This window comes from Pogona vitticeps, chromosome 2 (genome assembly GCF_051106095.1).
Source record: "Pogona vitticeps strain Pit_001003342236 chromosome 2, PviZW2.1, whole genome shotgun sequence".
Lineage (NCBI taxonomy): Eukaryota > Metazoa > Chordata > Lepidosauria > Squamata > Agamidae > Pogona > Pogona vitticeps.
The window spans coordinates 135311193-135336571 of NC_135784.1; the positions used below are offsets into that span (position 1 = coordinate 135311193).

General features: G+C 44.1%; 1 protein-coding gene across 7 annotated transcripts in view; it reads right to left on the reverse strand.

Annotated features, from left to right (window-relative positions):
* Nucleotides 1-3825: 3825 nt before the first annotated feature.
* Nucleotides 3826-25379, reverse strand: part of LLGL2 (LLGL scribble cell polarity complex component 2) — a 74727-nt gene continuing 53173 nt past the window's right edge. For 6 of the 7 annotated variants that reach the window (XM_078386034.1, XM_078386029.1, XM_078386033.1 and 3 more), the window contains 11 exons: nt 24340-24557; nt 22207-22274; nt 20629-20782; nt 20378-20482; nt 18032-18324; nt 16153-16291; nt 14866-15016; nt 12919-13035; nt 11297-11463; nt 10332-10593; nt 8502-9647 (listed from right to left, as the gene is read on the reverse strand). In XM_078386034.1, coding sequence (XP_078242160.1) covers nt 9388-9647; nt 10332-10593; nt 11297-11463; nt 12919-13035; nt 14866-15016; nt 16153-16291; nt 18032-18324; nt 20378-20482; nt 20629-20782; nt 22207-22274; nt 24340-24557 — 1934 coding nt within the window. In that variant the 3' untranslated portion in view covers nt 8502-9387. Of the gene's footprint in view, nt 4582-5587; nt 5650-7310; nt 7354-7943; nt 7992-8501; nt 9648-10331; nt 10594-11296; nt 11464-12918; nt 13036-14865; nt 15017-16152; nt 16292-18031; nt 18325-20377; nt 20483-20628; nt 20783-22206; nt 22275-24339; nt 24558-25379 lie in introns of those variants that run through there. The other variant, XM_078386035.1, reaches the window with a different exon arrangement.

Below are 25379 nucleotides of genomic sequence, written 5' to 3' on the forward strand. Positions count from 1 at the left end.
GTTTGTTTTGAGTCATCTGTCGATCTTTATTAAAGAGGTGCTGCTTATCATCCAGTGCTGACAGAACAAATAGTGATAACATAGTTTCTCCCAGAAATGTGACTTTTTCTTCATATGCCTTTTCTTTCCCCCCCTAAGCAGTCTGTTAAAACTTTGTATATGTGGAAGTATAAGTACATTAGCTAATGGTTATTGTGGGTTTTTCAGGCTCTTCTGCTGTGTTCTGAAGGTTGTTCTTCCTAATGTTTTGCCAGTCTCTGTGGCCGGCATCTTCAGAGGACAGGAGTCAGAACTCTCTGCTCTGGTGCAGTTTTGTTTGGATAGTTGAGTGCAGTATTTACACCTGCGGAATCAGTTTTTGTCCTTTTCAGGAAATGGGTGAATATGGTGATCAGGGTGTTTTTTGCTGGGGGTGTATTGTTGTGATAAGAGGGAGAGATTATTTGTTACTGTGATTGATGGGTGTCATTAGCTGGTATTTTGTGTGCAGTGATCACTCATCTGCTGAGAAGGAGAAAAGCTGATTCCACAGCTATACTCAACTATCCAAACAAACTGCACTAGAGCACAGACAAGAGTTCGGATTCCTGTCCTCTGAAGATGCTGGCCACAGTGACTGGTGAAACATTAGGAAGAATAAACTTCAGAACATGGCCAAAGAGCCCGAAAAACCCACAACAACCATCAGATCCCGGCCTGTGAAAGCCTTCAAGAATATATTAGCTAATACAGTGGCGCCTCGCTTAACGAGCGCCTTGTATAGCGATGAATCCGCATAGCGATCCCTTTTCCGGGATTGCTAATGCGGAGGCATAGGGTCGGCCCCAATGGGCAAAACTCGCATAGCGAAGATCGGTAAGCGTCTCATTTACCGATCTTCGCTTTGCGACACCCGAAAACCAGCTGTTTGGCGGCTCCAAAATGGCCGCCGGACGCCCGAAATGGCCGCGCGCAGCGTTTTCGCGCCCTCCCCTTGCTTACCGAGGGCGCGAAAATGGCTGCCGGACCCTGGAAACTTCGCTAAACGGTGAGTTTTGTGCCTTTTTGGCTTTTTACTTTCCGCTTAGCGAAGTTTTCACATAGCGAAGGTTAATCCGGAACAGATTAACCTCACTATGCGAGGCACCACTGTACTTAAGCTCCAATTAAATCCTCACAATTTGTACTTCTTTTTTATTGCCATGAAGCTCAGACCCCACCTTTTTTATGCCCTGCACCCATATATAGATATGCCTGTCAACTCAGAATAACACTCTTACGTATTGGCAAAGTGGACTTTAGTCTTAAAAAGCTTATGTTGCAATACATCTGTTAGTTTAGGGTGCTATGATATTTGTTATGATTAATGATATTCAGCAGTAATGCAAGGAGCGTTGAGAGCAGATAAAGAACATACACACACACATAGGTTTATGTCATTCCAGCATCCATTTATTTGGCAAATGCAAGCAGGGTGGGAAGATGCCCGACGTTCAGCAACCAGTGGCTTTGCAGAAGCCTTACAGGGAACTCACATGTTCCCTCCTGTGGTACGAAATGGAACTGGCTGGCTGATGGCGTGTCCTGCTGAGGGGCAACAGCAGCATCTGTGCTTTTGCTGCCGCAGACGGTCTCATGTCACCCATGCAACTAACAAGCTCATTACAGTGTAAGCTTGAGTGAACCAGGCACCGTTTCATCAGTTGTTGTTGTTGATTGTTACCTGCCATCAAGTATCCTTTGATTTATGGTGACCCTATTAATGAGCAATCTTCAAAATGTCCTGTTCTCAACATCCTTGCTGAGCTCTTGAAGACTCAAGCCTGTGGGTTCCTTTAGAGAGTTTATGCGTCTCACATTTGGCCTTCCTCTTTTCCTGCTGCCTTTAACCTATCCCAGGATGATTGTATTTTCCGGAGAATCTTGCCTTCCCAGGATGTGCCCAAAGGAGGACCAGCCTCAGTTTCAACATTTTTTTTGCCTCCAGAGTTAATTCAGGCTTGAGTTGTTCTAGGGCCCACCTGTTCATCTTTTTAGCAGTCCAGGGTATTGTGAGAAGGAAGATGCAAAAGAGGAGACAAGTTAAGAGAGTGAGTCATCCCCTCAAACATCTTTAGAGAAGAAGAAAGATAAATTGGACAAAGGGTGGTAGAAGAAATCCTAACAAAGATGAAAGGGTTAAAGGCAGGAAAGGAGGAGGAGGAGGAGTGGGGGGGGGAAGGAGGAAAAAGGGAGGTGGACGTGTTCCTGACCTCAAAAGGTGGAGAGGACTGGGGGGGGGGGACACCAGAAAGGTGGTGTTATTAGAAGATGAATGGATAAAATGGGAAAGTGAGCTGTGAGTGCTCAAAACCCCACAAAAAGGGATAGGGGCAGAGAACCGCAACGCAGAAGAGACCGAGAGGAAGGTGAAAGAAGGAAAACCAATAATTGAAGGACTGGGGCCGGAGGAATGGACAATCCTGGTGTACCCGCAAGGACGAGGTCCCTGGAAGAGGGTGATTCGTCCAGGGACAGCCCGACCTCACGAGAACCCACCCCCCTGGAGAGTGGTCACGTCATCCTTGCTGCAGGACGATCTGTGCAGTAAGGAGTGGATGTATGAGAAAACCTGACGGATCAGGAATGTTTCGGTCAGCCCTTCCAGTAAAGGGAGACACTTATGAAAACACGTTGCCCTTGTTGTGGGCGGACTTGCCAGCTGATAATGAACCTGCAGATCCTTTAGAAGTTATAATCGAAAAACCTGTTGATTTTGTTAATAAAAGTTTATTAGAAGAAACTCCACTCTTGTCATTTCCCGCCAAAAATAAGGAACTGTCAGATTCTGACAAACAACCCGATCACAGGTATCCACAAAGCTCTCCTCCAGCACATTTCAAAAAGAGTAAAATTTCCCCCATCAGCTTATGGCTTCTGTGCGCACACGCACACACACAGTTTCAACAAGAAGATAGCACGTGTGCCCTGTTCTTCTACCTCATTTTATCCTCAGAGGTAGCCAGAGAGACCTGAAAGTGGGGGCGAGGGTAGGACAGAGTATGCAAGCTTTATGTCTAGGTGCTGATTTAAATCTTGGCTTTGCCTTTCTTAAACCATTTAGCCATTCTAGCACTCAAAATGCAAAATTTCTTACATTTGTTCCTGTTTAACCACCACCACCACCCAGATGCTGACGTGAAGACCTGCTGTGACCACATTTTGTGTATTAGCTAGCATTACATCTCTTCAGAATCGTATGTTATGTGCCATCCAGTCAGAACTGACTTATAGCGAACCTCATAGGGCTTTCAAGGCAAGTAAGATATTTAAGGAGTTGTTTTACCAGTTCCACTTCCCCAGTTGAGTTTCCAGGGCTGAGCAGGCAATGATCTGCCCCAGATTTTCCTGGTATGTCATGTATATCAAGTGAATCTGAACTGGTCCAATTCCAAAAGGCACTACCATGGCATTTTGGGTTCTACCACCTTCTCTTTGGGTCCTGCTCCCCACTTGATGTGCAGCCTCCCAGTTTTTCCAACTGAGTAATTACATTTAGCTCTTAGGCTGAAAGTAACTTCCAAAATTTAATCAACAGCACATATTCCGCAAGAGAGAGGTTATGTGTGTGGATGTCTTTGCACTCATGTTTCATCTTGCAGAGAGCTCAACGCACACAGGAAACGTTTTAGTACGGCCATTTGCAGATGCCTTAGACAACCTTCAGAGTAAGATGGAAAAGCAGCCAAACTCCAAAGCGCAACAAATACCTAAGGAAAGAAGGTCAAGTCTCTTGTATTTGCAGGTCTGCTAAACATTTGAGGAGAATGCAAAAACACAGCAGTGCAACATAAAGCTTCTTGGTCATTTAAAAAAAATCCATAAAGGTACTGATTTATTTCAAGACATATCAATGTAGCGTCCACACACCAAGTTCAATTTGATTAATTTCCCCTGATTTGAACAGCTACAAAAGATTCTATCCAAGTCTGTCGAACCACCTATAACAGTACTGTAAAAAGACAACCCTCCCCCAGAAAATGGATTTTTCCTCATAAACAAAAAAAGATTCAGCAGCCACAGGGATCTAAAAGGTACATATATTATATCATCCAAGATTATTTTAATATAAAAATGTTTCTAAAATATGCCTCTAAACACCCATGATTTTTAAAAATGTACAAAAAAATAATGTTAATCAGCAGTAACAGTACTTATTTAAAAAAAAATCTGCTCCCAAGGCAGTAATATTTATAATTTAAATCCACTCCAGTAGAAACCTTTGTTTAAAACAAGGAAAGAATTTGTGCAAATGTATAAAGAATTGTGCCCCCCCTTGCCGACCACCCCATCCAAAGGCACGAAGGGAAACAGGCCAAAGGAACGGTTTCAGCTTCTGGACAAGGCTGACCATTCAAGAAGAGGAGGCGAAGGCTTTGGGTGAGGCACAGTGAAGAAGAGGGCCAGGAGCCGAATAGCCAAGCAAGAACCTGGCCCCTACAATTGAATCCGAGGTCAACAGGTGCTTCTCCCCATAGATAGAGGACCTAGAGTCAGTAGTGTTAGGGCACTCGTTCCAAATGCCGGAGATCACAGTGATGTGGTCGGAGCACAATCATTCTGCTGAAAAGAGAAGACCACACAATTCATTCTTAAACAACCAGAAAGGGACATTTGCTTTGTGGACAACTATGAATTCATCTAGACCAAAACAGAATACTGAATTTGGCTCTTCTGCAAATGTCAGTGCTGTATTCAGTTCCCACAGACTGTCCCTATGACTACCCTACATCACCAAGAGCAGCTGGAAGAGAACACCGTACAGCTAGGGTGGGCAATTGCCCCCTGGATGTTGGTGGCCCACAGAGACTATCCTGGCTCACCAAACTCTACCCTCCAGAACAGCCTCTTGACTTTGGCAGCAAGAACTGCCGTTATTCAGCCGCAAGCTTAGACAGCCCCTTTTTTGCTCACAAAAACTAGTGTATGTTGGCACACATTCTCAGAGAGCTGGAATGAAGTCTCTTCCCAGTTAAGCCTCAACCCTCTCATGCCAGGGAGGTGGCAAGAGGAGAAGGAATTAGGTTAATCAGACGACTATATCAGTCATGTCAGTTTACGCAGTGAATTTTGGCCAGGTTCCCAGCTGCAACCTGCTTTAAGGGGACGAAATTACAGAGTAGGAAGGAAGAAGGTACTCAACCTTTGTTTGCCAGGCCCTTTTTTTGCAATCTTCAGTGCCAATAGTAGAGGCAGAGGAAAGACCCTTAAAGGCCTTATTGGCAAGTACCATGTTGGGCAGCATAACAAAAAGGCAATACTGACTGCAAAGTTCACTCAGCATTTAAGCTTTGGCGATACCTTCCCCCACCCTACCCTTAAGCTGAAAACGAGTTAATCATTAAAGTTAGTTAAACAAAGACATAATTCTGGGTTGGTCACAAAATAGGCTCCCTGACATATGGGCATTGTGGGAAACTGAGATACATTACAAGTTTTACTAAGCAGCTATCAGCACTCTCTCTGCCTGAGAAGAAGCAGCACATGGGCCCAAGGCTTGACAAGGCATATTCTTTGTCTGAAATGAGACACTGATTTCTTGTAGTAACTTGAGTAACTTGCCACCTACCTCCTCCATTACTTAACCTGTGTCCTACTGTGATTTTTCGTGAATTTCTGTCAGCATAACTCCTGCAAAGGCAAGGAAGCAGTCAGCAGATACACATCCATTATGTGAAACAACAGCACATGCTTTGCTGTGTTTAGGTGCCATAAACTACTCCATATGTCTTTCAGAAAGGATGAGCCACATGCAGTCTTTATGCAACCCCTTTGCCATTTTTGTGACTCTCAGGAGTCCCATGGTGTACTATGTCAACAGAAGTTAGCAATGCAGCAGCCAAAAATCAAAAGAACAACATCCAAACAAAAAACCTCCCCCAAAACTCCATTTATTCCTTTATATTTTGGTGACACAGAAACGAAATTACCCCTTCCTGTGGCAGTTATACTTTAGACCAGGGGTCTCCAAACTACGGCTCACGGGACACATCCAGTCCACCTTGCCGTTTTATCTGGCCCGTTCCCATTAGCCTGTACAGGTGTGTGCATGCGGGAGGCGTGTGTGTGTGTGCAGGCAGGTGTGCTTGTGTGCAGGCAGGTGTTCATGCAGGCGTGTGTGTGGCCGCACACAGGCGCACGCATGTTACTTCGGCCCTCAAAAATGTTGAAAATATACAATGTGGCCCTCATGCTCAAATGTTTGGAGACCTCTGCTTTCGAAACTAAGCATTGTATAGTGTGACTCTTTTGTCCCTTCAACACAACCATCAAAACCTAGAATGAAATGATCTGCTACAAAAAATATTCCATGGAACATTAATAATTATGTCTGAAGAAGCTGAATTTCTGCAAAGGAAACCCTGATGTTCCAGTGCCACAAAGTGAATCCACGGGAACCCCAAGGCAGCCAATTTGTGTAATACAGTGGTGCTCCGCATAACGAGCGATTCGTTTGACGAATCCGCATAGCAATGTTTTTTTTATGATCGCAAAAGCGATCGCACTGCGATGTTTCCAATGGTAAAACATCGCTTTGCGATGATCGGTAAGCGCTCGCTTACCGATTTCTGCATAGCGATTTTTAAAAACAGCTGATCGGCAGTTCCGAAATGGCCACCAGGTAAAGAAAATGGCCGCCCGCTGTGTTTTCGCACCCTTTCCTCACTTACCGGGCAGCGAAAATGGCAGCCGCATGGAGGATTTCCGCATAACGATGAGTTTTTTGCCCATAGGAACGCATTAAATGTGTTTTAATGCGTTCCTATGGGGTTTTTTGCCCCGCATAGTGACAAATCCACATAGCGACGATTTTTTCAGAATGGATTATCATCACTATGCAGGGCACCACTGTACTCTTTAGATGCCAGTTTACTCTTTAAGTGTGTTTTATATGCAACTTTCCAATCCATTTATTCATTAAAGAAAGACCATCCTAATAAGTAAACTCTAAAGAAACCCAAACAATTTATCCCCATCTTCATACATCCTGAATTTTCAAAAGACTTGAGATGGTCAACATTTTTAACTTAAGTTGGTTGAAATGACTTTAAGCAGGAATTCAGTAAAGTATCATTCCCACCATCATTCCCTTCAGAGCAACGGCATCTGGGAATATGTGATCAGTAAGAAACAGAGAATATGAAGAAGGACCCTGAAGAAGGAACACTGTGCAGCATTTCCAGTTTGCTAAGCGGTGTTTCCAGATGTTCCCTGTGCCCCCTTCTTCCTGTCACCAGAAGGCAACATCACCAGCGCCAACAGAAATAAGAAGCTTCAACCAGGGCACTCACCCTCTTCCACTCTCCAGGGTGCTTTGGATTTCTTTCAGAACATCTGCAGGGGGGTAACAGAGGAGGCAGTCATGAAAAAAGGTGCAGCAACTCCACAACTCACAGCGTTAATAATGCAAAAACCTATTCTGCTTTCACTTCTCTCTCTCTCTTCAGAATGGTCTCTTTTACGCTCCGCTCTCCAAACACTGACAGCAGAATATTAGTTGTCACGAGTTAACAGATTCTGTGCATAGTGAATGGCATCACATTATATTCGCTGTTCAGTTAACTGAATTTTATGTTTTCCTTCAAATGGTTAAAGGTCGAGTAGCAACTTTCTGGATCGCCAGGTCAAGTAAATTCAGACAAACTTCATTTTGCTAAAGAAATGCACAGGAATTATCTGATCACCTCCAGGACAGGTTACCGTAATGTACTGTTTGTGGTGCTGCCCTTGAAGACAACCCAGAAGCCACCAGAACAGAGTTCTGACTCCAGTCCTCTGAAGGTGCCGGCCACAGAGACTGGCGAAACATCAGGAAGAACAACCTTCAGAACACAGCAGAAGAGCCAGAAAAACCCACAACAACCACCCCCCAAGACTGCTCATCTCACCACCCCATCATTCAAAGTAAGGCATGTCCATCTCACTCTCATCATTGAGGAGGGCGTGCTCCATCAGCCGGCCAGGCATCCTTCCTGAAAAACAAAGCATTAAAAATGTTGAGGGAAACAATCCCATTAATACTCACATACATTCTTGAAATTTAATAACACCTTATCCAAATGAACAGGGGGAAAAATTGAAGTGTATAACACTTAGCACATCCATTTCTAGAAGTTGTTAAAAGCCAAGAACACTTCTTGCTTGCCCCATCAGATAATTCCTTGCTCCTCTGAATTATGACCATGATCTGGTTTGGTAGAAAAGCCCAGTGTGGAAGTTAAACGGAGTATTTGCAGTTCCAGGCTGTGTTAAGGACTTTATGTATCAAGCTAATACAGGGAATTGTGCCCAGAAACAATCTGGTAGCTCCTAAGGTTCTTAGTATTAATTAGGTGTCAATAGCCTTGCAATTGTATCCTGATCCCATTTCACAATTCCCAATGGTCCTCATGCTGGGATAATCTAACATGGATGCTGGTTCAATTTACTGATTAAGGCTCTAATATCAGCAGTATAATTCTGTGCAGTTGTGTTTTGCTTACCATCTCCATCCGGATCACCAGAATTCCAACTGGATTCCCTGCTGCTGCAAAAGAAAAAAAATGGCTAATGGGACAAACCATCCTTAAAAAGAACCCCAGCCCTGAACTTGACAAACCAAATGCTACTGCTGCTGTACTCCTTGATTCACACCAAGTGGAATCTGACTTATGTCACACCTATAATCTGTGGCATCTTTTAAAAAACCAAACCAAAACACAACACAGATGGTTCTGGGGCCTTGGTTCACACTGCACTACACTGAAGGGCACCAGCTGTGTCTGGGGGGAAAAAGGGGGGCTGAAAATACAAGCATGAACAGATGGAACAATTTAACATCAGTCTAACTCTTTACTTAGCAAGGAAGAACCTTGCTCTAGATTCCACATCATCACATTTTAGGTTCACATGAGTGCACGCTTCTTGTGATAAAATTATACCTGTACACAAAATGTCAGCATGTCAGTAGGAGGCCCAAGCTAAAAACCCCTTCCAGGGACAATCTTATTACTTCTGACTGCTAGCCAAAGCAAATGGCATAAATCTAAAGTTTAAGAAACCAGTGCTTGCATTTCTTGTCACCCACCAGTCCTGCAGACTTGGCGTGTGACAAGAAATACAAATAAAAACCCTTTCCAGGGACATTCTAGAGCAAGAATATCACACATTTGCATATAGGTCTCTTTATGCAGTCTAAAATGGTAGCAGCTAGACAAGATGCACTTCCTCAGGACTATTTAGACGGGCAGCTATGACAACCCTTAGTGCCCTCCTGCTTTGGCTGCTGCCTCTGTCCACTCCAAACCTACCTCACAGGGCTGTGGTTCTGCGTTGTCGCACTACACAGCTGTAGACATCTCAGGAATACACAACTGAGCATTCCTGAGGTTATTTATTCTTTTCAATGACACAGGGATGTATGGTATGATCTGGGTCCGCTATCAAAATACCCTCTGGACAGAGCGTAACAAAACAGTGGTCTAGGTCAAATTTCAACACTAATAGGTCATACTTGGATTTCCTCTGGCCTTTCTGAAGGTGACTGTTGGCTGTGTTTTCAGGTACCCGGACTAGACATCGTGGCTCAACTATCCACTTTGGGGAAAGGGAAAATCTCTCAAACTCTGATGGGGAGATGAGGTAGAATCCTGGAAGGAAAGACAGAGAAATCATGAGTTGTGCACATACAGCTACACTGACATTATAGAAGAAATTCCCTAATGAAGAAATGGATTCCCTAAAATGCATTTGTACACCAATCTGGCATCTAGCAAGCTCAGCTTAAAAGGCTGAGAAACTGCACCCAGTAATTGGGAAATAAGTGCAGGTGAAAAAAGTTGAACCTAATTCAGACTAAATATACACTGGATATTAGCACAGAGTGGCTTTCAATACTGTGTGTGGTGTTGCAACTACATTTTAAAAAAGAACCCTACCCAGCTCCTGAACCAACATACTTGTGTGGATGTAGGAAGCCATGTAAAGCATTCCTATCCAGTCCCCATGTGACCTATTCCTCATGTAGGCATTCTTGTGATTCCCCCAGAAGACATAGAAATGTAGGAAGAGATCCCAAGGAGCAACTAATCCAACCCCCAGCAATCCAGGAAATCTCCTTTTAGGGATAATTTCACTCCCTTTAAATTAAGACATGCAAATATTAAAGCAGAAGTAGTCCTGGAGTATAACATTTGCCTCACTGTGCACAGAACGGGTCTCCTCTCTTTCTCTGCCCCATATCTCAAGCCCTACATTTCAGGCAAGAGGCAAAGACATTTCAAAGACCTCACATAAGCAGAGCTTGCTAACCTACTGAACGACCGTTCTGTTACCTTGCCCATATCTTGTGAACACACAGGAAGCAATGCCGCTGACGTCCTCCTTGCGGATACAGGGATAGCGCACTTGGCCTTTGAGTGAAGGCAGGGAGATGATCTGAATGTCTCCCAGGTTTGTCAGAACAGTCAGGTTGTTCTCCGTGTAGTCCGTTTTACAGCTGGCAAAGCTGGCAATGGACACTTTCCTCACTCGGCAGCCTTCCAGCGCTGTCAGTTTGAGCTTCAGCTTGGAGCTGACCTTGGGCAAGGTGAAAACCTGTCAATCGAACAAGGTATGTGAGACTCCCTTTTTCTTTTTCATACTCTGTGTTTTGTCAGTTGCCAAGGGTTTCCTGTTCCTTTCTGGCAAGACAAACACATGAAAACAAGCTGCCAACAGGAACCTGCAGCTTTTCTCTCCTTGAACAGCAATACTTAGATTTTGCTGCCTTTCATTGCCAAGGGATTTGCAAGCCATGAGATTTGTGCATTTAAGCAAAACATACGACATCCCTAAAACCAAGATATAGTATAGGCCTGCAAGGGTCCCCTGTATGCAAACTTAGTGGAGAGCTGGTTAGTAGTCAGGCTCCTCCAATATGTTTCTTCCGCCTTAACCCAAATCTCCCATTCTAGGGAAGCAACCTGAGCAACAGGAAGGTTCAAGGAGCTTCTAACGGATAGCCTGTTGTAGCTAAAACAGAGAATCTGGTGGAACTTTAAAGGCTAGCAAGTGTTATTCTCTGTAGGTTTTTGTGGACTACAGTCCACTTCATCAGATTCTTCTGATGAAATGAGAAGTAATTGACAAATGAAGAGTTTATACCACATAAAACATGCTAATCTTCAAGGTGCTGCAAGTTTGTTGGATAAGCTCAAGAAAGAGACGTCAAAAGGAAGTAAATCTCTGGATGTTCTGTGGTTGCTGTCCCAATGGATAAGGAGCTCAACTCAGAGAGAGAGAGAGAGAGCACTGTTACCTTGAATTGTTCTTCAGAGACCACCAGTAGCTGATGGCTTCCTTGCATGTTGGGGCTCTTGGAAAGGTCATGGGCTACTTCCAGTGGCTCTGGAAGAGGAACACTCTGGCCATCTAGAACTACAATCCCAACGACAGGAGCTCTATGCATCAGCTGGATCTCTTTGGCTGTGAGAGGGAAAGGAAAAGCAATGCCTAAAGTCTGTACAAATAACACAAGATGCTGGTTAAGAAGATACCAACACCCAAACTTCTCTGCAAGGCACGCCTTTCCTTCTCCAGTGAGACCTGGTGAGTTTCTAGATGAAACGGACAAGGGCTGTGTTTAGATGTCCGCAGTGTTTTGCTTGGGGATGTGTGGGAGGCTGAACAGTGTCATGATCTGTTCCCGCCAAAGCAGAAGAAATACTGAAGGAGTCTATATGGTTGGTGTTTTGAGAGTAGGAAAAGAGATAAATGGGTTCACAGCTTTACTCAGCCATGTAGTTCACCTCCGGGCCAATCTTTCTCTTTCAGATTAAGTCATCTAATAAGACTGTTGCAAATATACACAAGGAAGGGGGAAAGCCACATAATATGGCCTGAAGCTGCAGAAAACAAAGACTGGATACAAATGTAATTAATAGAGAAACACTGAAAAGTCAATGAGTTTAGATGAGGCAAGCCAAGAGCTCAATAAGCATCTAAGCAGTGATGCCCCAGAGAAGGGAAGGATTATTTCCTGCAGCAGAAGACAAAAGGCAGTTGATTTCATATCATAAGTGACAGCAAGCATACGCATTCTTTCTCTGACTAATGAATGCCACACAGCACCCAAGGGAAAGTGGCTGAATCATGTTCCCTGACTATCTCAAGTGAGATAATTAAGAAGATATATTCCATCTCAGATGTTTGGCTGTGTCGGTGGGTGGGTAACATGAGGCCCACTCAAATGGCTCTTGGACTGCAGCCCACACGAGCCCTCATCGTTGGCTCTGCCAGCAGCCAAGGCAGACAGAACCTGCTGCCCAAAAACCTACATTATCAACCACTGTCCATAAATTACCTGCCTCTGATCTAGCCAGATCCCATCCCTCATGCTTGACTAGATCATCCTCCCTACTCGTCACACCTCCTGTGTCTGACGACACTTTTCTACCTCTTCCCCACAAGAGAGATGTGTTTTCAGACAGGCTCTGGGCTCCTTTCACAGCTGAAGGTCTGTTCCGGTTAAAAAGTGCTGCTTATAGTGAAGGGAGTAAGGATGAAATACATTCAGAGCATTTGGCAACTTCAGATTAATATTACTCTGAAGTAGGCCTATAGGAGCTAGGCAGGTCAGAACACCCCAAAATCCAAAAATGCTTCTCACCAAAGCATCAATCTCAACAAAGCCAGGGACTGTTAACAAATACACGGGAGTGAAGGCGGGGGCTCCATTCCTACGGTTTTTGGCTCTGCTTTTACAGACCGTGTGCACTACCTCTGATCCCCTGCTGCATTCAGCCCACAAGACAATATGAAACCTCTGCAAAAGATTGCATGCTTTTATCCCCACTAGGGCATTTCACATATGTCCCTTCAATACTAAATTTAGGGAGTGCCCTTTACCTACATCTACATGTTCCTGTAGCATCTACTCACCTTGTTCTGCTCTGACAGGCTCATCCATTCTTCTCTCAGCTGGAGGAACACGCAGGCAAAAGGCATACACTGTGCCCCCATTTGTGCCTGCCCACAAGGAAGGACTGTGTCGCGTACCTGGGAAAGGAGTAAGACACTGTAAAGCAGAGGACCCCAACCCCTGGTCCGTGGCCTGAGCTGGACTGGGCTGTGGAAACAGACCCCCCCCCACCAGCCCCTTTGCTTCTGCGCCCATGTGAGCGCTTCTCCCACCCCTTCGTGCATGTGCACAAATGCCCCCGAGCGCTGCCCCACCCTTCGCGCATGAGGGCGTGCACCTGCCTGCACAAGCGCTGCCCCACCATTCGCGCATGAATCTGAGCGCCCACATGAGCGCCACCCCACCCTTCATCCATGCACATGAGCACGTGGGGGGGTGCCCCACCTTCCCCAACCAGTCCACGGGGTCAAAAAGGTTGGGGACCACTGCTGTAAAGGGAATCATCATGTACAGCAAGGGACAGAAAATGGAACTTAACACTGTTTCACTTGCTTAAGCTTCCACAATACTCTTGCATGGAACACATATACTCTCTAAAGCATATGAGGCATCAAATTTGGTCATCCATGTCATTACATAGTTCTGGAAATCTATGTAAATCCAGGAGAGTTACAGCTCAGGTATTTATCCAAGAGGAAGCCCAAAAGCAGGACTTGATGGCAATTGCCCTCCTGCACTCTATCCCCTCACCACACTGTCCCAGACCTGGGAGACAGCTACTAACCATCTTGTGTTTCATGTATTTGTCGAATCCCTGTTTAATGCCATCATGATTGAAGAAATAATTATTTTATGCTAACCCTCCCACTGTTTAAATCCACTAGATAGTCCTGGGTTTCAATCATACAAAAGGGAGAAAAACCTTCCGGATGGAACCCAGTTGCTAGTCCCAGTTAAAGTCATTGCATCAAGTTTTTTTTATATACAGTGGTGCCTTGCTTAACGGTGTTAATTTGTTCCAGTTAAATCGCTGTAGAGCAAAAATGTAAAGGGAAAATAAAAAACCCATTGAAACGCATTAAAACCCGGTTAATGCGTTCCAATGGGCTAAAAATTCACCGTCCAGCAAAGTCCTCTATACAGCAGCCATTTTTGGTGCCTGTATAGCGAGGAATCCATCCCTAAGCACAGCAGGGAGCCATTTTGAGCACCCAGCAGCCATTTTGAAAACCCGACGATCAGCTGTTTTGATCATCGTAATGCGAAGAATTGGTTCCCGAAGCAGGGAACCGATTTTCGCAAAGCGAAAAACCCCATTTAAAACATATTTTTGCGATCGCAAAAACATCGTCGTAAAGCAGATTTGTCATAATGCGGGGCAATCGTTAAGCGAGGCACCACTGTACTGGATTTTTATACTGGTAATTGATTCAGCAACCAATTACTTTAGGTTGGACCATCAGTTTGATTTGGCCTCTGCCTTCTTCTTACATCCATGTCTATGTTGTATCTCAGTCATGTGCCCCAATCACCTTTTTTCCAAAGTTAAAAGGCCAAAACACAACAGACAGATTTCAATTTATTCCCCTCCCCCAGGCATTATTCCCTTGCACCCGGGTCAAATCCTACTCGATATCTAACAGATTCTATAAATCCAACAAGATCAGAAATGTTGTTTCCCCAAGGAAGTTACAAGAATCAATGTATGCACACCTACTGCAGCTTACCCTAAGAGCTAATGCAGAAACTGAATTGTTAATTATTTGTCAGACAGCTATTCCCAGCAAAATTTAACACAAAACAAAAAAGAAAAGAAAGAGAGGATAGCAACAAGCTTTGTATATGTCGCTGAGTTATATTTTAGCCTAGGTGCTGCCCAGGAAGTGAAGATACACTCTGTTGGTCAATTTCTTTCCATTCGCAGCTCAAGAAAAGTCAGCTGGTCCAGAAAAGCTCATTTCACTCACTATCTCTTAAGAAGGTGTCAGCAAAGTACAAGATGCGCACAAAACCGGTGAATGAGTCTTCGGCCGACCGTGCTTCAATTTTCCGCTGGACAGGAGCCAGTTCTATCTCCTGTAATGCATCGTGATCATTTCTGGAATGTCTCTCTTGTATCTACAAACAAAACAACATGGAAAGCAACTGAGCAAACCTTTTCCTCTTTCAAGTAGGCAGATAATGGCACTCCAATGAAGTTCATCATTTGATCAGTGTTGGAGATCAAATATTAACTGGCAAGTAAGGATGTGTCTTCATCATCATCACCATCATCTTAGAACTGCAGAGAGCTGGAAGGGTCCCTATCAAGTCCAGCCCCTCTCAAGGAGGCACGGTGGGGAATCAAACTCCCAGCCATACCTAAACCACTGAGCTATCTAGCAATCCCTGACAACTGTCCCTACAATATTACTTCTGGTCACCACAATCACTCTTTTTGAAGCGAAGCAGTCTCATCAGTGCTTGGCTGGGTGCCCCATGTATGGTATCTTCACTTCCGTAATGGGACAAAGGTTGGTTATACGTAAACAGACTAAATAAATAGTCAAAACATCTCAGCCATTTCATACAGTGTTGAACACCTGGAACCACTGCTATTTATCATTGATAAAGAGAAACCTTAGAAATAGAATACTTTCTAAGGCTTTCTGCATAATGAATTCCTCCCATCTCTTTAGGATGGCAGAAGAGAAAGAAGCGCTTTGCTTCACCACTAAACTGAGGAAGTCTGCACAATTTTGTTCCAAAGGTTCCATCTTTAACTGCCTAAACCATAACCTCCTCTTTGTCCTCAGGTAAGGTACCAATGTCAGAAATGACAAGATAGTGATACAGTACTATAAGACAATAGAGCACAGCCAATGATTGTTTAGATGTTGTTGGCCTATAGTTCCCACATTCCTCACCACTGGCTATTATGGCTAGGTCTGATGGGAGCTGGAGTCCAATATCATCTGCATTTCTGCACTCTTGCTATAAACAATGGCTTCCGTGACTGTTTTGTGTCACCAAGTTGCTTGGAACTTATGGTGACTCTAATATGGTTTTCAAGGTGTGTGAGAGGTTTGAGGAGAGGATTATAATGGCCACACTCTAGTGAGTTTCAACAGCTGAGAAGGGATTTGAACCCAGGACTCCTGAGTCCCAATCCAACACTCAGTCCATCATATCACACCGATTATTAATAGGTGATTCACATGGCACTAAAGGAGAGCTTCACATCGCCAGGAGAGCCTAACTGGGCACCACCTCACCTCAGCAGTTCGACGCTTTCTGTTGGATACCCTGCTTCTTCGTATCCGCCGGAAGGACTGACGCAGGGACTTCTTTAAAGATTTCACCCTGGAAAGAGGGCCTTCCAAGGCCAGCTGGTCACTGGGATGTAGAGTACACCTAGGATGAAAACAATAGGACGACTTAACTCCCTCTTTTTGACTAGTGGTTACTTAGTTAAGCAACAGTAAAACACAAGAAACCTAATAAGAGAGCTGCTACATTTTTCACCACAGAGATCTGAAATATCATGAAAGACAAGAGGAAGTAAAATTCTGACAGCCAGAATTGTTCTAAAAAATATTATACTGCTTATTAAGAGCCTCGTGGCGCAGTGTTTAACCGCTGTACTGCAGCCAAAACTGTGCTCACGACCTGGGGTTCAATCCCAGGTAGCCGGCTCAAGGTTGACTCAGCCTTCTATCCTTCCGAGGTCGGTAAAATGAGTACCCAGCTCACTGGGGGTGGGGGGCAATGTGTAGCCTGCATAATTAAATTGTAAACCGCCCAGTGCTTGAAGCGCTATGGGGCAGTATATAAGCAGCACGCTTTTATATAAGCAGCACACTTTTATTGTGTTCGCTCTTTCTTTCTGTGAAATATTAGCAGCTGAAGCTTTGGGTCCATTAGCACCCTGAAGGGCTGCAGAACAATAATGGTTTCTAGCATTTCTCTGCACCCACCAAGACTAGAAAATGAATGATTTGTTCAGTTTTCATAAGAAAAGCATCATATATCAGATTTCATGTTCTGCTCTTACAGTGAAAAATGGTTGTGCAATTATTCCACATGCATTATCTTGGTGATCCTTCTCTCTCTCTCTCTCTCTCTCTCTCTCTCTCTCTCAGTTTCATTGTTAATATCATCCCATTAATGACTATGAGTAGGGAATGAGGAAAAGCATTTTGGTCTCCTAGACACTGCCTAACTGAGGCTGAGCATGTTGGCTGGCTAGACTGTGCCAGGAAGGTCAATTTGCATCCTACCTGCATATGAAAGCTTGCAATTGTAGGCTCCCCTTGATGTCAATGGTTACCTTTGGGCTTGAGAGGTTGGTTATTTATTGACTTACTTTTTTGTAGCATTTGTTTATCACCTTTCTGTCCAGCATGGCTTTCAAAGTGATTTGCACCAGATTAAGGCCAGAATCTTATCACTTCTGACCGCTAGCCAAAGCAAATGGCGTAAATCTGAAGTTTAAGAAACCAGTGCTTGCATTTCTTGTCACCCATCAGTCCTGTAGACTTGGCGTGTGACAAGAAATACAAATGTTGATTTGAACTCAGTTTGGAAATGGACTGGAAGCCCGCAGAATTGGTTCAAGACTGTTGTTGCACTGTCCTTAAAACCACACACCAGACACCATTGCATTTTGCACTAGCTGTAGCTCCGAACACTTTTCTAAGGCAGCTTCCTGTACAGTATGGTATAGTGTCTAATGGAGGTAAAAAGGATGAATCATTACAGCCAAATCCACCGCATTCAGGGGGAAAGCCAGGACTGCCTCTTCATATAGAATTTTCCTGAGTACCCAACTCTGTTTGGAGTCAACCTGACCCAAATGGTCCAATCAGTTCATCCACATCCTAAGGGGCCCCACTTTCCCATTTATAAATGTATACAACCAAAGCAAAACAATGGCTTGTCTAAGCCATTTATTTTCTAAGCTGAGATTTTTATCTAAGTATTTCTGGTTAAATATTTGTGTACATTCTAGTTAGAGCCTATTAATGAAATACCTTAAAGTTATATGCATGGTTTTCGTGTTAAACCCTGTGCTTTGAGAGTTGGGAATAATTTTCATGTTGTTCTCCCCTCCCCCCCGACCCCCAACAAACCATTCCCGCATAAATCACTTACTTGACCAAGACCAATCTCTTCTGCTGGTGGTCAAAGAGACCAAAGCCATGGCTTGTACCAAAGGCCACCAGTTTCCACTCTGAGTGAAGGGCCAGGGATGTGACGACCGCTGGAGGCTGACACTGGACCAAGATAAACGGCTGGAAGCCAGGCTCAAACCTAACGGGCCCATCTCTAGTTTTCAGCCTTTCATGGCCCTTCCACTTATAGCCTTCCTGGTCCTGGAGAAGATCGGCTTCTGTATGGTCAATCACCTGATCAGCTTCTTCGTCATTGAGTTCCATGACAAGTACCTGGATGGAGAGTGTGGAGTGGGTCAAACGTTCATTCAGGAATGCACTGAAATCTCAGAATTACAAAACTAGCATCATGTCTACACACTTCTACTTCTCAGCCTTAACTACAAAAGCTTTATGGAACAGTTTTGCACTTTATCTCTTTCCTCTCATGTCCTATGAGTTTCACTTACAGCAACCCAAACAGGTTTTCTGAGGTGTGTGAGATGTCCAAACAGTGCTTTCTTATTGCTGTCCCCCAGTGAATTTCCATGCCGAGTGCATATTCTTGCCACCAAAATAATTTAGGTTTAGAAGGACACTGGACACACACACAGTATGGTCCAATGGGTAGTGTTATGGACTAGGATTCTGGAGAACAGGGTCTGGATCCCCACTTGGCCACAGAAACTCATTGGGTGAGTGGAACTGGTAAAACCACTCCTTCAATACCTCACTTAATCTTGAAAGCCCTATTACAATCACTATAAATCAGTTCTGACTTGACAGCACACAACCAACGAGAGAAAGCATATTCGATAAATTCCTTTGAGATTCCTTGCATGGAGTCAAGAGTGCAGGTCTATAATTTGTGCAAAATATATCTCGTGTCCCTTCCTTTTGAGATATAAAATATGCTATGGGTGCAGTTATACTATTGAAATAAATCAGGAGCTGGAGCTAGGTTTTCAAAATCAGTTTAAAGTCATGTGGTACTTACCGTATTTTTCCATGTATAGGACGATACTTTTGTCTAAAATATTTGATTAAAAATTGAGGGTCGTCTTATACACGGAAGTAAGGAGGAGGGATCAAAGCACTTTGATTCCTGCTTTCCCCCTCCACTTTTTGCGAAGAAAGTGGAGGGGGGAAAGCACTTTCCTGTGAAAAAACATTTTGGGGGTTAGAAAAGTGGGGGGGGGAGCATCTTATACATGGGGTGTCTTAGACAGAAAAATACAGTATATGTTTTTTGGGTGAGTGTGTGTGTGTTCTCTTGGGGCAACTTTTAACCCAGGTATAAGATGTCCAGTATCAGTTGAGGAGGCTACATAAGTTTTTAAAAATCATTTTAAAATTGGCACCATGAGGGCTTCACCTTCCTGTGTTTTACCCTCCTGAATCCATGCATTCACTGAGTGAAATGTCCACCCTAAAAACCTAAACCTAAAATAAAACCCCGAGCTGCCGTATGTACAGGGAGACACTCCGGTACATCGTCCGGGACTGCTTTTGAGGTTTTGGTCCTGTGCCCACCCATTCTTATGGTGGCTGCCTCTCATAGCCACTTGCCACTGCCACCTGACTCCTCATATTGATGTGACATGGGTGGCAGGGATAAAAGCCATGTTCTTCTACTTAAAAATATATATATTTTAATATTTTTTAAAAGAGGATAGCACTAGATCAGTGTTACAGATGTAACAGATCAGACTGCAATATTACCCTTCTTCCCCCCGCTTACTCTCCCCCCCTTCCTCTGCCAGAAGCCAGCTGGCCTAGTCACTCCATTTCCCTGGAAGAAAAGAGAAACAGCAGGCAGGCCAGAAGGCATTAAAAGTAAATTTTCTGGGTCCCTTGTTATGTTTTAATATTTGTTTAATATTTAATATTATTTATTTGCAAACTGGGATAGTGCTAGATCACTGTTACAGATAGAAAAATATATAACAGATCAGGACTGCACGGTTACCCTGCTGCCTGGAAACCTGTGATCCTGGCATCCAATCTAATACTTGACAAACCCTACAGACACATGGAAAAAGAATTCAAAATAAATTGGGCTCATAATCAAGTTAAAATAAACAAGCTCTTAAAGGGACTGTTAAAAAAACTAATTAAAAAAACAACATCCCACTCCCCAGCCAAAAAATATGTGCACTAAGTGTGTAAACAGACATTTTAAAATTGATTTCAAGTGTGCTAAATCCAACGCAAACCCAGATGTCAACATGCAACCACACCCTCAGCAAACGGATGATCTCTGGGGTGCAGTTGCATTGATGCAGTCTGGTCTCCCTCTGAGTAAAGGCTGCATACACAACAGGTCGTTTTTATGTATTTCAATTACCTGTCCTGCTGTTCCTGCTACAGCTAAGTAGCCACTATATTTGCACAGGAAGATCTTCTGAATCCCAAGCCTGGGGTCATCGCTGTAAGGGTCAAAAGAACCAACCTGGAAGGAGGGGTGATAAGAAAGAGAGAGCACATGAATATAGAAGAATGGGGACAGCTGCGAAAAAGCAGCTTCCCGAAAACTATTCGGTATGGAGGAGCAAGCCGTGAGTTCAGAAGGCCTAAACCTATCTCTGGCTACTTTACCTTGCGCAGCGGTGGCCATTCATCCTCCCCCATCTGGTTCATATTGTCATTGGGATCTGCATCTGTAAGGAACACCTTCACCGTGCTGAGTTTGTACATGAGGTTCAGACAAATGCCAGAAGCATTCCAGAATCGCACCGTACCATCCTCATGTCTGGTGGGGAAAAGAATGAAAGAGGCAGGCAGATCAATTTATTATCAGTGCCTGCTTTCCACATAAAGGATACTGAACTCTCGTCATCATAATCTGAAAACATGATCTGCTTAGAGAGAGGTTTTTTTTGTTAATTTTAACAAAATCTATAAAGGACTTTCCTTATATTGACCAACATGGTGAATAGTATACGAGGATACACGTGGATATGAGCAGTTGGAATGAATTTGGACTGAGTATACTGGTACGATTTGTATAAAAATGGCATTCCTTTAAAACCTCCAACCACTTTGAAGTGCTGGGATGGTAACATAGACAGAACATATCAGTGATACATATCCTCCTCTCAAAGAGCTTGATTTTCAACAACAGTTCCCAGAATCCCCCCGATACACTGTCCATGGGATTCTGGGAGCTCTGTGAACTCTTTAGCAGAGCTGGCAAAATCTTTGGACCCTGATGTGGCAGGGATCCCTCTGCAAATCTTGCAAGCCCAGTTGAGATTATTTTCATTTGAAGTCCAGGTGAAAAAGCACCAACAAAGGTCTAATCAGCATACAAACGAGACCAAGGGAGCATCACATCCTATTCATTTGAGAGAATACTTAAAAATATGTTGGCTTAAAAAGAAAAAGAAAAAGAAACACAGCAATACCAATTTCATTTTAAAATTTGGCATTTTCACAAGAACTGGCTATCAGTAAAGCTTCAAACAACAACTGGCCCATGGTAGAAATGATCATCACATTCGTTGCACAAATGTGGGCTCCCCTTCTATATTGACCAGCCATCCTAGACTGACTGAGCAGATGTGCTACATAAGAATGCAAGAGTCCAGCTCAATAAGACTAAATACAGGGTTACCCACTACAGAGGGACGTGGTGGCGCTGCGGGCTAAACCGCAGAAGCCTGTGCTGCAGGGTCAGAAGACCAAGCAGTCGTAAGGTCGAATCCACGCGACGGAGTGAGCTCCCGTCGCTTGTCCCAGCTCCCGCCAACCTAGTGGTTCGAAAGCATGCAAATGCAAGTAGATAAATAGGGACCACCTCGGTGGGAAGGTAAACAGCGTTCCGTGTCTAAGTCGCACTGGCCATGTGACCACGGAAGATTGTCTTCGGACAAAACGCTGGCTCTATGGCTTGGAAACGGGGATGAGCACCACCCCCTAGAGTCGAACACAACTGGACAAAAATTGTCAAGGGGAACCTTTACCTTTACCTACTACAGCATTTTGTTTCCACAGCAGCCAGTCAGTGGCCAATCAGAAGCTAATGGGAAGTGCGCAAGCAGGAAATGAGCTTAACAGCACCCTCCTTCCCACACATCTCAACAAATGACATATGAGGCATCCTGTTAAGTGTCTGCAGAGTCAGGACCTCCACAACAGTAAGTCAAGGGCGGATCTGTATCTCATTACACCTACCCTGTAAGTAGCAAGTCCCGCTGAGGAGGATCTGGAGCACTGTTGATGCCTCCATTGATCGGCCATGGCTAGGAAAAACAAATATTTTGACAGAAACATACAACTTTACATATAGTTTCAGTTTAAGTACATAAGCAACAAAAAAACGGGATAGGCAGCAGGAAGCAGGAAAGTATTAAAGACCAAATCAACCCAGATTAGTCTTTGTTTGGATTAAGATTAGACATCAGTTCTTAAGGGCTTACTAGCCAACTTCTTTTTGCTAAGGTTTAATATAAGGTTGCAGGGAATCCATTAACCTAAATTTTCTCTGTAAGCAGCAGCTGCTGCAAAAAGTGCAGAATATTTACAAGCCCTAACTCTGTCTCAGCATTTTGCAGCTATGCCACTATTTACTGTGAACTGGTCACGTTAGAAAATACTCCCAGCTTCAGTTACCCTTAAGACTCACTTCCCAGTAGAAAATCATGGAGAAAATCAAGCCCCATTTGGTAATCTGAAGTTAGACATCGCCTGCAGAGCCAGAATCTGTTGCAAACTAGGAGTCTGGAATCCCAGGCTTGGAAAAGTTATTGTTATTATTTTTAACTATAGCAACAGCTAGGCTGGCTTTTCAAGCTCTATAAGGAACCTGGGTAAAATGCCTTAAACAAACTTAGACAATCAGCCTCTCTAGCTCCATATGGTTTACAGTGACAAGCAGAGCTGACACAAAACATTCCTCCTTAATTTGAAAGGCAGTGGGAGAGCAGTTGTGGGGCCAGGGAGGGTAGCTTCCCCTGAAATAGCATGCATGCACCCACACCCCATGCTGCCACTGGGGAGAGCTGGAATTCATATCCTACAGTGCACTCTATATATGTACTGATGTATGTACATAGAGCTCTTCCACCCGAGGAGGGATTGTGGCCTGTTGCAAGTCCCCTTCCCCTACATGCTCCTCAATATGTGAATAGGCTGCTTCCCTGCACCATGTAAAAAAGCTGGCTGGATAGCTCATTGGTTTAGGCACTTGGCTGCAGAGCCAGAATTTGTGAATTCAATTCCCCGCACTGTGCCTCCTGCCAGGAGAACCAGACTGTGCAATCTTGGGCAAGCTGAACAGCCCCAGAGCACCCCCTCCCCAAAGAAAGGAATAGTAAACCATTTCTGAGTACTCTCTACCTGGGAAACCTTGAAAGGGTCACCATAAGTCAGAATTAACTTGATGGCACACAATTATTGTCCTTTACCATGCAAAACTGTGCATGGAAAGGAAGCATTTGTGCCACAGGGGAGGAGGGAGACAGAGCTGGCCCATGCAGTCTTCCTATCTTCCTAAAGGGGCAGGTTATGTGACCCTCCTCCAGGGTTTCAGACAGAGGTTCTTCCCTCTTCCTCCTGGAGATGGCAGGGATCAGGGCCTTTGAAATGCAAGTCATTTGACCACTGAGCTATAGCTGTTACCTATACCTGCTCAAATGAAATGCCTAAATTCTGTAACTGATGATACAAACAGCATTACAATATAGCCAGGCAAGTTTTGTTGCAGTGACATGATATAGGATTCAGATTCACACACTACTTGGAACGGAACAGAAATGTGAATGCAAACAAACTGGCGGGAAAGGGGCAGAGGAGAAGGCATGGGCGTAGGTGTGGAAATGTCTCAGGACAATTCCACTCAACCTCTGCTTCTACACAGTAAACTCTTCCTTGATCACTTTGTTATTCAAGACTTCAGGGAAAAAAAAGAGGACAGGTTTTCCCATTCCACGCTACCTCAACACTAGCAAAAGCATTATCTTTCACAATGCATGAGCGTTATTTGCACAGGTCTCATAGCAGCCTTCTTACTTCACCTTATAAAAGGATTGTTTTATTTTCCTTTCCTACACTGTCATAGTCAAGCAGATTCTATAACAGAGGCTTATCTACTTCCAAGGTCTTAGGGCGGAACTCAAGATTTTGGTGCTAAAAAAACCCAACTCCTCTTATTCTTTGCTCCCTCTTTCTTTAGCAGCCAGGAATACCTTCTATAATTTAGTCCGAGAGAAAAGTTCAAAATCCAGTATTAATTTGGAGAGAAGGGGGAGTAACATTATAGATTCACTTCAAAGTCACGTCAGGTTTACCAACATATGAGAATCATACCATTTTAGAGAACTGAGAGTTCTGTTTGCTACCGGCACTGATTATTCTTTCCCAGAGTTTCAGAGGGATGTTGGAGACATGATGGGAACACGTGATGGCTGAGCAGTGGAGAGATGCAAGATAAGGAGGCTGTATGGAGGGCCAGCCTGGAGACACCAAGTCAATTACTACCAGCTCTTCCTCTGCTAACACCACCATTGCGGATGGATCATCAAACTCTACAGGAAGAAAAGCAAATATTTATTTCATTGTGGGAAGAGCAGATGGTGAAGCTGAGGAAAAAGAATGAAGTACTTTCATCAATATCTAGGTATGGATTTAGCTGGAGGTCATGATTAGAGATGGGGGTATTCATATGCGAGTATTCCCCCACAGGTGCAGATAACAAGGATCCGGTCCCCTGGGGCCAGATGGACCACTCACTATTCCACCGCTGCTGATTAGCCACTCCTGGCAGAATGTGGGATGATGAGCCTTTCTGCCAGGTCGCAGAACGGCTAATCCATTGAGAGCAACAGAGAGATAGGAAGGCTTTGTGGAGCTCGTGGCAGTGACAAAATTTGTGAGTGGTCAGTCTGGCCCCAGGGGGCTGGATCCTTGTTATCTGCACCTGAGGGGGAATATTCAGATACGAATACGAATACCCCCATCTCTAGTCATGATACACCAGCAGGTGAGGGAATGCCATGGCATGTTGTTCATGTGGAATAAGCGTCACACCTGGCTGAGTCAGTCAGTACCAGGTGACAGAGTTCAGCAATTCCATACTCAAGCCAAGATATAACCTGTATGACATTTGACCAAGACAGGGCATTAAAAATACTGGGTGCCATTTGTTTCTGGGCTCGCTAGAAAGCATTTGTTTTCATGTTTAAAGTTCGCCAAAGTTCAGGAATAGGATTCCTGAAGGACCACTTGCTTCAACATGTCATTGAGGAAACACAAAGTTCTTCAAAACAACTATCTTTCCTTTTTTTATCCTTTTTTCTTTTGCTAGCCACATCATCTGAGGTGCAGTGGAAGCTAAAGAGGAAAAGGTC